Here is a 13090-nt window from a genome sequence, read left to right on the forward strand (position 1 = left end):
TGGAAGCAATAATTCACTCATCTTCTGTATGAGCTATACATGCATTTGACGTTCACACCTCCATGCACAAGAAGACGTGCAAGTTCTGACTGATGTTATACAGGAAGTACAAAAGGTGGAAGTACTGTAACAAATCACTTGTACATATCTGCTGCTACCAGGGTGGTTTCTTTTCTCAATCAGAAACTCTTTCGACTGTCTTAATTTATGTCATTGGCTACCAGATGGTCTGGACTAACAGGGGGCTAGACATTGCCATGATACCCTGTTAGGGAGACCTTCTATGACATTCTTCCTGGCTACTGTGACTAATAGCACAAACTAGATAGATGGCAAGTTAAATGGGCTGCTTATTGTTGCTGGCTCGAGAGACAATGTCTGTCTCAAGAGACAATGAAAGAATGTGGGGTCTTCTGATATTCAGGAAGCGAACAGGAAACAAATTCGTTAAATGATCAGAATACAGGTTTGAGCAACAGGTGAGAAACTGTGAAGAGGAAAGAAGTTCCAGAGCTAGGACCACTATATTTTAGGTGTGCAATGGTGAAATCATATTGGAACAACAGAGTTAGTAGTGTCTATAAAGGGCAAGGGAACTCTAGGCTCAGATCCTCAGAAGTCTTTTATTAGATTTCGATAATGCCAGTGGGATTGGCTCCATACCCAAAAAAGAACATGAAAATGATTAGCATTTTAGAAAGCCCCATGATTTCTCTAGGAACAAATCCATGATCAAAGTGGTTATGGTCAGCACTGTGAACTTCCCTTTTTTTTAAAAAAAAACCTAAAACTAAACACATATGGCATGATCCAAAAGAGTAAAGAACATTTGCACATCCACTTGGGGCTTTCTTGGCACAGCAGCTTTCAGCTCCCAACATCTAAAACTTCTTTTTCACAGACTTGCTGCAAGTACAGAAAGCAATCTGGTAGTCCAGGAGTGAGAGAAACGAAAGTCAGAATGAAAGTTATAAAGAAAAGCCCAGAGCCCTTGCACATCTGGCACACATGGATATGGGGATCAGACTCACTGTTTCAATTGCCTGCTTTTACTTGCCAAGGTTAAGGCCATATATATATATACATATACTCCAGGCACTGCAATGTGAAATCAAATTAAGTGAGAGCTTAAATATAATTCCATTAGCGTTAAGTTATATTTTGGGTACTTATTAGAAGCATCATCCAGAAATAGCTGGACATGTAGGAGAAACCACTGGGGCTTTAGCCCACAGTTAAGCATTTGATCCCCACTCATATCAATGTGAGTTAAGAGCATCTAAACATTACGATTGTGTTTACATTAGTAGCAGATACCTTGTAATTTATCCTTACTGGAATTGGTTGTTCAGATTTTAAAAAATAAAAAAATAAAATCAGGGCTTCATTTTCCTTAACTTAAAAGACATGTTAATTTTGAAACATTCATTTTGCTCCAAAGAAAAGTTTTGCTCACAAACAGTTTCTTGCTGAGACACAAAGAAAAGGCTGTCTGCTTTGTTGACAGCAATGTTTGTTTTTTTTATAATTATTAAGACAGATGCCTTTTCTGGCAAAGATCCTGTGCTTTGCTGGATGAGAAAACACCAGCGTCTGGTTGGCTTCTCAGAGGCCTCCCCCCCCCTCCCCACCCCTCCTGATTTCCTGGCTTTGCTGAGAGTGACATTGCAATGCAAATCTTTACATCAATGGCTCCAGAATGGGGCAACTCCCTGAGTAAAGGGGTAGGATTTGAGCCCTCCACATTAGAGTAAATACATAACATGTGCCATAAAAGCAGAAAGGTTAAGTAAATGAGAACATCTCCTGCTCCAAAGCGAGGGGGAAAGGGGCACAGTAAAAGGGTGACGTCGTTGCTTTTTACTGTACGAACATCTGTTCTACAGACTTCAGGCGCTGCTGCTAGCTAGATGTCTTAGCTGCATTTTGTCTTTCTGAGAAGTGAATGCAGTGTTTGCTGTCCTCACCTCTATCCCCACAATTAACAGCCTCCAATGTGATATAAATGGTTGCGATTATAAACTGTCCTTTGCTTTTAATTCCAAAGGTATTCTTTTCAAAGAGAATTAGTAACTTTTCCAAGGAGTTATATATGGATATGAGCAGGGAGTGTAACAATTTAATAACGGGGGCAATCCAAGACGCCTGTACAGCTTGTTAAAGTACTGTTTCACATGCACAAAATGTTGCACTTTCCCTTGACATTGGCTAGCATTAGATGAACCTGATTCTCAACAGGTGTAATTATCACAGGCTTAAAATTTGAGGACGCTTCTGTCCATGGAACAAAAGCTTGGACTTAGTTTACTTCTTAAGGTAGTGGACTGGGAGCAGGTGGGGGTCATGAACACAATTAAAGCCACATAAGCAATCAAAGCAGGACTGAACCTTCTGCTCATCAATTGGTCATCATGACGGGCATGTGGGTGGTCCTGCCCACCTCTCAAAACTAGCCTGCGGGGATGGGGGAGATAAAGATCTAGCCCACAGCACAAAGGGTTCCCCCGCACCGCCAATGCTAATGGGACAACTGTGTTGGGTATGACCCAGTACTGTAGTGAGCAGAGCAGGGGTTGCATGAGAAAAGAGAAAACAGCCAGACCCCTATTCAAGGCAATTAGAAGTTACAGCCAGCCCTGGATCAATGGAACCATCAAACAGTGTTTGTGCTCACAGCAATCAGGAAGAATCGCAGGTTTTTCCTCAAAACTCCAAAGAAAGTAATGGTTCAGTCAAGCTTGTTAATCTGCTATCTAACCCTTGGAAACTGCAGTCAACCTTTGGGTGGCTGATCAAATGTTTTTCCAAGAGGTGGCAGATCACAAAGCTGAGGTTCAAGCTTCTATCAACATTTCCTTCGTTTCCACAATGAAATATCTATAGACAATGTTACTTCAGGAATTATTTCAGCTGAGCTCCTTTGCTTGGTGTGTAAAGCCTCCATTAAGAGCTGCTTTGATGCATGGTTGGTGGTGACCACGACAGGGTGTTTCTCCCTTTGTATAATGCCTTCCCTAGTGAGGTGTGTCTATCTCCTTCATTCATGACTTGCAGGAAAAATTTAAAAGCATTCTGGTGTTACCCAGGCATTTGATGGCTGAAACACACTGTTTCTGGCAACCTTGAGATCACTGGTTTAGAATGTTTTTAACTGTTGTTTTTTTAAATAATGTTTTTAGTTGTTGAGTTTTTAATGTTTTATCATTACTGTGTCTGCAATCCTGGAGGAAGGGTCAGACAGAAATTGAACAAATAAAGGAACAATAAACCACAAGAAAGTGAATCCAGTAGATTGGCAGGTTATATCATGTCTCCTTTTTTTCCCTTTAAAAAAATCTGTGATAGTTATACATTCTTAAGCATTAAATAAACTTACGTAGAAAGCAGTAGGCATCAAATCTGCTGTCTGGGGGAGGGAAGTATGTTTGATTCTCATAGCGATACAAGGTTCGCACTCCAAGCAAACCTCCGCCACACTGGATCCTTGCCACAGAAACAGGATAGCGCACACTGCCATCAGCCAACCAACCATAGTCGCATTGGTCAAAGCCATTTCTCCAAGCAGCATGTAGATCACCAACAGAAGCGAGAACTGCACCGTTTGCCTCACACCGCTCTTTAGCTTCTTCAAAGGTTAGCTTGTTGGGAGAAGTGATATGGAAGACATCGCCTACAAGAAGAGAAAAAGGGCACCTTTACTTCTTTGCATGGGCGGCTGTGTCACATTCCTAAAATGGTTTTTAAATGGGGGAAAAACCCATTTACTTCCAGGATTATTGTAATAATGAATTAATTATGTATATTTTTCCTTACTGGTCACACAGATATAATTAGTTGGTTTGATGTATACTGCCACGAGCAGTGTGTGTGTGTGTGTGTGTGTGTGTGTGCGCGTGCATAATACTATATACGGTAAATAAAAAATGTGACATTGACATTGAATTGGAAGCATGAATCTGCTGTGATAAAATGCATTATGAGGATTTTCCTGCCCATATCTCCCAATGTGTCTCTCCCCATTAAAAAAGTATCCTATTCACTTAAATAAATTGTTCTCTTTGTCCATTCTTCCCAGCTGTCTCTTCTACCTTGGATCTCATTCCCTGAAGATTCAGGTCCTGTCCTTTCTTTCTTTCTCTCTCCCTCTGCCAGATCCCTCCTCAAGTCACATGTTTTCCTGTAACATTTGGCTTAACTTCTTAGTACTCAGCCCAACTATAACTATAACATCAATCGTAGCCAACCTGTAACTTCAGCCAGCCATTTACTCTTGTCCTTCCCTCCCAAACCCCATTCGTTTTGACTCTCTCATTGTCAACATTTAGATTTAAGTTTCTTGCAAACAGTAACCTCCCTCTCTCTTCTTAAGAAACTTTGCAAAGTACTATGTACCTTGATGGTACTGTACATATCATTGGTAGCACTGAATGTTATCACAACAATAAACACACGCAATAACATTCCATCAAAGCATGACCAATGAACAGAACCTAAAAAGGGGACATAGGGGCTGGGATCACTGCAGAACACAAGAGGCACAAAGTATGTTGAACCCCCACTGCCATCCTATCAGGGCCCAAATAATTTTTCCAGTATAGCTAAATTTCTGCTATTCACTGCTTTGGGAAAATGTAACGTACTTCACTTGGGGTACACTGCTTCCTTATAAGCGACAGAACAGCCCAACCTCTAGCCTTGATGGTGGGTAGATCAGACATCTCTGAGAGAGAGAAGTGGGGAGCATGCTCCTGGGCTCCTTGCAATGTACATAGAAGCCTTCTGTCTCATATACCCTGCTCTGTCCATCAGAGGCATCTTACTAATAGGCATCTTACTAACAGGAGAGAACAACAAGTGCCAAAGGTTACTATAGAGGCAGGGAAAGTGCTGGCTCCATATTTATGCACATGAAGCCAGAGACCCTGGGCTTTTGTCCCAAGGCACCTGACTAATCAAGGTACACACTTAATGCCACTGATAACAGAACACTATTTACTCAAGAGGACCACATCACAGCTGAAAGTTAAAACAAAAAACATAAAATGAAAACCAACGCCAAGAAAACCAATGCTATATTTGCATGGCCATTCCATCAAGTATTTTGTACAGATTCATGCTCATATGAACACTAAATGTTTGATTAGGTTAATGTGTCCAGATGTTGGCATCCAAACCAAGCAATTACACAATAACATCTCCAAACTTCTAGCTTAAAAAACAGCTTCTAAGCCAATTCCAGTTAATGTGTTGCCACAAAGAGGAAATAAGGTCTTCAAAATACGCCATCTGCTTTGCAAGGAAACTACAAATCCATGTGTCAATATTAATCCAATCTGCATCTCAAGTGGTGTACACAGCCACTGCAACATGCTAACAAAACAAGCATTCAACAAGAAATAAACAATGATTGTTTGAGGCTAAAAATGTTGAAACAGCACTATTTAATTCTGCCAAATTGCAGTGGAATATATATGTTTTGTTCTGTTACTTTGGAGGATACATATGAATGTGCTTTCCAAGCCAATTTAACAGGTAATAAAAATGCTCTGGTCTCATTTCGGCTAGCGGTGAAATTGATGTCTGGTTTGGGAGATTCTCCATGTTTTATGAAATAATGATTTCACTACTGTTTCAGAGAGCATACTCCAAAGACTGTAAGGGAAGTCCAAAGTTGCAAACCTAAGTGCAATTATTTAGGGGGGTGGGGATGACTGAAATCAATTGCATCTTCTGAGAAAACATGTTTGGGGTCAGGTAGTGAGTCCTACTGAAATTGCTACGATACATTTGAATACGGGCTTAGGTTAAAGTGCTGCTTGGGACAGTAGAGGCCAGCAGGGTGGGCCTATGTTTCTTTCCTGACTTCCCAACGCGGCACATTGCTGTTGGTTACCAAAAGACAATGGGAGAGGCAAGGCAGCAGGGAGCTCAGCATGGTCACAGTATCAGAAGCGTTGGATTGGTTTTCTGCTGCCTTGCCTGTCCACCTATCAGCAACCAACAGTGACATATGGCCGAGAGCCCCACCCACACTAGACCACCAGTTGCTTTAGGCTCAGCAGCTACATGCAGCTGCATGTCAATCCCTACAGTCACTTCACTGGACTATATTACTACTTCAGACAAGATGCCAGGATCACAGGGTTAAACTCCCTGCATATTTGATGTCTGATAGGCTAGGGCTTTTTTATGAGCAAGTTGTTCTTTCATGTACTGACCATGTACTATATCATAACCTCCCATATGAAGCAGCCCAAAACCATGATGCCATCTTCCGGGGCTGAGGTCCCACATGAGTCAAGTGACCCACATGAGATCTCAGCCTCCCCAAAAGTGCTTTCTTCAGGCTCAGCACCAGAAAAATGCATGTTTTAGGGAACTGTGTAAGATAGCTGCACTTTTCCAGGGCAAGAGTGCGGCCTGAAATCACATGAGATCACAGAGGCCATTTGGGCCACTGTCCTCTTGTGAGAAAAACAGAATGTTCCGGGGGGTTTTCAGGACAGCTTGATGGGTATGTTATATGACTGGAAATCTCTCCTTTATCATGGGAAATGGTGCAGTCGAGAAACAAGCTTGCAATCTCATACACTGTGTCTTATGATGACCCCTCCCCCCCACTTGCAATCTTCAAATGTATAACCCACAGAGATTATAAAATCTGTCTTGTTTCTATATGCTGCGTCCCAGGCCACAAGTCTCAGAACCACTAAACTTTTAATCCTGACTTCCACAGGCGTAGCCAAGCAAGGGTGGTGTTTATCCACAGCTTCCCATTCCACAGCGTCAAGGGGAAAGATTATCTGGACCTTCTAAGCAACTTCCCTCAACAAGATTATGACTGTTAGTGAACTTGGTAAAAGTATTAAAAGCATAATCTCCAAAACCAGCTCTTATTCTCACCATGGCAGTGTTGCAGTCAACTTTTAAGTGTGGGGATTAGTTCTATCATACACTTTGAGGTGCTGAATTATGTATCTGCCTGAGCCAAGGTTTCCCAAACAAAAACAGCTTAAATGTATCTCTCCCACATGTTCCAGAAAGACACAGAGAAAATCCATCTGGCAGGCCTGCGAGTGACGTAGAGCAATGAAGAAATACTTAGAAAGAAGTGGAGGGAGGGAGAGTCAAGAGTTAAAAGTGGTCTGTAATGTTTTGATAGCTGGAATCCACACAGAGTAACTCAGCAAAATGATCCAGGCAAACACCAGGGCCAGGAGCAAGAGAGCTAGCTGTGCCCTGCAATAACAGGGGTGACATGGAAACCATGACAATCTTTGGATTGCAGACAGCAATGTGATTTCTGTTAGTTTTGGCCCCCTGTTTTAGGCTGATTGCCTCTGCCCCAGAGTCAAAGCACTCTAAGAATCTCCAGATTTTCCCTGTTGTGTGTATTTGCATTGCTCAGTTTAAAAAGCACCTGACTAAGCTGCTTTTTATTGCTGTTAAATGCAGCAAGATAGACTTGGCAGCCAAGCTTTCTCTCTCTCTCTCTTTCTCTCTCTCTCTGTCTCTCTCTCTCTCTCTCACACACACACACACAGATTCACCACAGCCTCATGCCAAAATGCTTGAACTCCAAAGAGATTACCCTCTAGTATTCTATCCTCTGAGACTCAGTTCATATGTTTTGTTGCACATGAAATTTAATCAGGAAAGAATATTGTTGCACACCTGCAATGGGGTTTTGCCATTGGTCAGTGGCAGGTTGAATTACATCCAACCATGGTCATTGGTATGTAGACCATCTGTGAATTGGTTTAAGCATGAGATTACTGTATTTAGGATCCTTCAGATAGAGGATCACTCCCCTAGCTGTACCAGGCATTGTGCTTCAGTGCATCTAACACTGTTGTTGTCCCCTGCCTTTTTCCCTTACAGGACTCAAGGCAGTTTACACATAAAATTGAGAACCACTAAAAACATAGAAAATAGAGACGTGGGTGGCGCTGTGGTGTAAACCACTGAGCCTTGGGCTTGCCAATTGGAAGGTTGGCTGTTTGAATCCCCGTGGTGGGGTGAGCTCCCGTTGTTCAGTTCCAGCTCCTGCCAAACTAGCAGTTCAAAAGCACACCAGTGAGAGTAGATAAAGAGGTACCAGTCTGGTGGGAAGGTAAACGTTGTTTTTGTGCGCTGCTGTGGTTCGCCAGAAGTGGCTTAGTCATGCTGGCCACATGACCCAGAAAAACTGTCTGCAGACAAACATTGGCTCCCTCAGCCAAAGCGAGATGAGTGCCACAACCCCAGAGTCGTTCGCGACTAGACTTAACTGTCAGGGGTCCTTTACTTTTTAAAAAACATAGAAAAGACTTATCCGTATAGGGACTCTGCCAATCTCTCTGTTGATCACAAGCAAATCCAAATGACAGGCCAAATTGTTCAAATCTTTTCATTGTACCCTGCCTTTGGAATCTGACAAAGTTGAAAATCAGCCTACAAATGATCTGAATTCATTTGCTTTGGGAATCAATAGGCATACACTGGTTGTTTTTAATAGTTACATTTTTTTAACCCTTTTTTTCATCCTGTCTTTAATATGAATGGTTTCGTCATGATGCTGCATGCCTGGCAGAGCAGTAATGGTGCAAAAGAAAAAAATGCCCTTCTGCTGACTCCTGTGGAGCTCACCTGCATGCTTCTCTGCACACATATTGCACTCGATGTCAACTTTGAATGGTTTCTTATATTCCTGAGTAGGCTCCCTGAAGCCAACTGCACAGCAACAATGCACACAGCTTAAAGTTTGCCAGTTATGATCCTTGTCCTAGCTGTTTATTGGGAAGTAAAATCTCAGTGGGGATTGCTTCCCGGTAAGTACAGTCAGCACGACTGCCAAACTCACATTCACTTTATGGCCCTTGTTTTCTCCAGAACTGAGGTCTGCAATTATTGTTCTTACCAATAGACTATTTTGCAACTGCAGTCTGAAGTCAACGAGCTTCCCTTGCTGTGTGGTGGGATGTGAATACTCACTAACGTGTGTGTGTGTGTGTGTGTGTGTGTGTGTGTGTAAAAATCTGCAAGAAACATCTGGATTTATATTGCTTTTCTTGACTAAAAGGCATAAAGGTGGATCATGGGGAAATATATGTTAGATTTCCCTTTACACTTCCATAAAATAAGTTTCCTACCACTCCCTTGATTACTTATTATATGGGCATAGTTTAATAGGATTTGAGGCAGGAGATTTTACATTCCATAGCTGTGTTTTGGATCGGCATCATCAGTGAGACATGGAAAATGGGCTTTTTTACAAGTCAAATTTTCCATTGGTTCCAGCCAGATATCAATACCATGTTTATCTAGGGGGTCAAACTAAATAAACATTCCTGAACTATTTGTTTACAAGTTGCCGAGAGTGGCTGGGGAAACTTAGTCAGATGGGTGGGGTACAAATTAAAAATTATTGTTGTTGTTATTATTATTATTCAAAAGCTGTACTTAGGCATTATTATGTCAATATGTTCTTTAAGCAGGCATATCAACAAAAACACCTCTGACAGACCACTCAGGTGCCCTTTCTGACCCCGTATTTGTTAATTAAGGAATTAATTAGTTTGTAATAATCACATTAAAGAGGAAACATGCAAACAGGGATCACTTGCACCCAGTTTCATTATTAGCTATGCAGAATTCTGAATGTGAAAATATTTCTCTTTCTAATCACGCAGCATTCAAAGCAAAACAATTTGCCTTTAAGTCAAATTCATAAGGTTTTACCTGGCATTACGAACAATTATATTTGTGCATTTGAATGATTTTTACACTGCCCCTTCAGCAAAACTATTCAGGGCATTGCAAAATAAATAAAAGGCCAGTATGAAATATGAAATCACATATAAATGACTGCCAGAGTAGATTAGTATTGGGAAAATTCATGCAAAATGTATCTTTTCTTGAACAAAAACTCAGCTCCTACATCTATGAATGCGGAGGTGATTTTTGAAAGTCCAAAGTCACAATACCATGCATCTTTGTTGGGAATAAACACTACTGAATTCACTAGAACTTAACTCCAAGTAGAAACAGGCTATAAAAGGAGTTGCAAGGAGCTAAAATCATGTGTGCTTACATATATCTTACCCTGATGAATCTAATTAGTATGGTAAATTCACAACATATTTCCACATGCTCTCCACCCTGCTAATAATCCCATCTGGTGTAACACTTTGGCCCTGGCATTTCACTGTATAATAATGTCCTTCCATCAGTTATTCTTCAGTTATCTGCATGTGCTCTCACTTAGTGATTAGTCCAACAATGGCAATGAAATCGCTTATTGATTCGGATACTAGTAAACAATCGCGGTGACTCAGGTATGTGATGTTAAGAATCTAGTGGCATAATAACAAGTGCCAATGGCTGTCTTCACCAAGGTTTTCCCTACCTTGCAAAATCAGTCCAAAATTAAAATGCCTCCACCATGAGGTTCCACAGGACACTTTTTGTCCCTGGAGTTTTTTTAACACCTACATGTGAAGCTGTTAGGAGCAGTCGTTACTTTGGGGGCATGGTGTCATTGCTCCGTTGATAGACAAGCAGCTCTATTTCTCCATAATATATGAATCTGGAGATACTGTGCAAGCCTAGACTAGCCCATGAATGTACTTATGGAGTGAACAAGGACCAGTGAATGCATCTTGAATCCTGGCAAGAAGGAAGCTCTGTAAGTGCTTCCTGTGTCCAGAAAGCAGGTCGCTTGTTCTGGTTAGGGTTGCCCTCCCTCTGAAGAAACACCTTTTTCATAAGATGCCCAAATGACCTCTGTGACCAGCAGTGTCCTTTGCCAGCTTCATCTGGTATGCCAGCTACAGCCATGGTCCAAAAGCTTCAGCTAGCACAGATTGCAGCGACTAAATTGCTGAGGGGGGGCGGGGGCAGATGGTCAATTCTTCTTAAACATCTGCACTGGCTGCCCACAGACTACTGGACCCAGTTCAAAGCACTGGAATCTTTTTCTTTTTGAGGATAAAATGAATACTGAGCTGCCATTGAAAGCTTAGGTCCATGTAAGGTTCACTACCTGATGTTTGGTTTCCAAAAAACTGCATGTGCTTTAAATAAGCCCTCCCCATCCTGATTCCTCCAGATGCTCTGGGCTAAAGCTCCCAAAGGCTCTGACCATCGGCTATGCTGACTTGGGCTGATGTAAGTGAAATATACTCAGAATCAAGAGTGGATTTCATGCTCTTTATTCAGCTCATAGTGGTGAGGAGGAATGGAAATTCCCCCAGAATGTCTGCTTTATATACATTATTTACACAATGGGCCCCAAGTGATTGGCTAATTCCAGGATTCTCCTGTAGGCCAACCAGGTTGTGGATTCACTTCCACCTGGAGCTGGATTGGGTGGCTCCTGTGGACCAATCAGACTGCTGCATTTTGGATCCTATACAACTCAGTACATAACACCAAGTTACAGTCCAAACCTTTTGGAGGGCATCAGGATGGGAAAGCCTGCTTTACAGTTTAGCCAGCATGCGTTAAAAAAAGATTCCGCTTACCATTTAAGGCTCCCACATAGCAATAGACATCATAGGTTTCATTAGGAAGACGATATCCATAGGTTCTGACTCCTTCCTTCCCCATCATGTCTCCATAGCATCCAACTCTTGGTTGCCTGATGGGATACCTGCAACAGAGTAAGTGGAAGTTTGTGACGGTCACGTTTCATTTGCCCCCACAGATGCACAAAAACGTTTTAGGGTGCGCAGTCAAGAAGCAACTTGGTCCTCTCACCTAACGGTCTGATCGGACAACCAGCCCGCATCACACTGCTCAAAGCCATCTTCATAGGCTGCTTTCAGCTGATCAGGGCTTGCTATAACAGCACCATTCTCCACACAAGCCTCCTGAGCCTGCTTGAAATTCAAGGTGTACCTGCTGGTAGCTGCTCGGTAGTGAAACACAACACCTGCAAAGAGAGTAAAACCATGCTGGTCACTTGCGTGTCATCAATGTCTATTATTATTAGTAGTATTAATATTATCAACATATTGCTGATAAAATTATACTAGCCTCATTAAGCAGTAAGCTTAGAAACAACATGGAGGAAGGATTTTAAAACTTCAGTTTTTATTCTACATCACCATGATTGTGGAACTGAAATTTGGTTGACCTATCTTTTGCTCACTGTAAGATATGGGTTCCATTAAGTACTTTAGTTAAGTACTGTATTTCTGAATTTCTATTATGGCCTACAGCCAATGTGGAAATAAAACTGAATTGGAATTTTACCCTACTGAAATTTCCTGAAATAAAATAGACTGACAATTTTCTATCCTCCACTCTGCAGCCCAAAAGGAATAGACAATAGGGCTGAATATATTCTCTCAGTGCTTGGGTTCAAAGCTTTCAGGCTCTTCTTAGATTATGTATGGGACTTTAGAGGTGTAGGAGTCTCATAGCCACCCCTGGAGTCCCCATCAAGCTGAGATTCAGTGAAGACAAGTCTTAGCTAGAGGACATATTCTTCCATAGCTGTCAACGTTTCCCCTTTTTTAAGGGAAATTCCCTTATTCTGAATAGGATTCCTCGCAAGAAAAGGGAAAAGTTATGTATTCTTCTCCTAGTTGAAAGATGGGCCATATATTTGAATCTGAAATGAATAAAGATACTTGCATTTGTAGACAGTGCTGTGCTTTATATGGCTGTGCAACAGCTATCTCAACATTTTCCTTAATGAATAATTCCATACAAATGAGAAAACTTGTCAGACAACAGAAGTTAGAAACAAGGGTTTCTTTAAAGAGAAATAATGTATCTTCCACAACAAGCTATGTCACTAAACGTACATTGTAATTTTCAGAGACACTCTTAATTGCCTCTAACTGAAGCCTGTTTGGACAGTTTGCAGAATTTATTTTAATTTTTATTATGACCAACACAAGAATAATGCACAAAACATTAATGCACCAGTGTAACTTTTGAAAGAATGCATAAAATTCAAGCCCACTTTGATCTGTAGGAGGTAGGAGTCATGCCAGTTCAGCAACTTAACCGGCTACACAAAAAGCAAAGCTGAGGGAAATGGTCTTATATTCATAGAACCATAAAGCTGTAGAGTTGGAAGGGACCCAAAGAGGGTGGC

The 13090-nt window shown here is 41.5% G+C and overlaps 1 protein-coding gene across 5 annotated transcripts in view; it reads right to left on the reverse strand.

Annotated features, from left to right (window-relative positions):
• VCAN (versican) overlaps nucleotides 1–13090 on the reverse strand; it is a 124730-nt gene that overhangs the window by 71601 nt on the left and 40039 nt on the right. For all 5 annotated transcript variants that reach the window (XM_083703072.1, XM_083703071.1, XM_083703069.1 and 2 more), the window contains exons 4-6: nucleotides 11740–11914; nucleotides 11505–11632; nucleotides 3377–3670 (exon numbers count right to left, since the gene is read on the reverse strand). In XM_083703072.1, coding sequence (XP_083559198.1) covers nucleotides 3377–3670; nucleotides 11505–11632; nucleotides 11740–11914 — 597 coding nt within the window. The remainder of the gene's footprint in view (nucleotides 1–3376; nucleotides 3671–11504; nucleotides 11633–11739; nucleotides 11915–13090) is intronic.

This window comes from Podarcis gaigeae, assembly GCF_964106915.1.
Source record: "Podarcis gaigeae genome assembly, chromosome: 11".
In the NCBI taxonomy this organism is placed as follows: domain Eukaryota; kingdom Metazoa; phylum Chordata; class Lepidosauria; order Squamata; family Lacertidae; genus Podarcis; species Podarcis gaigeae.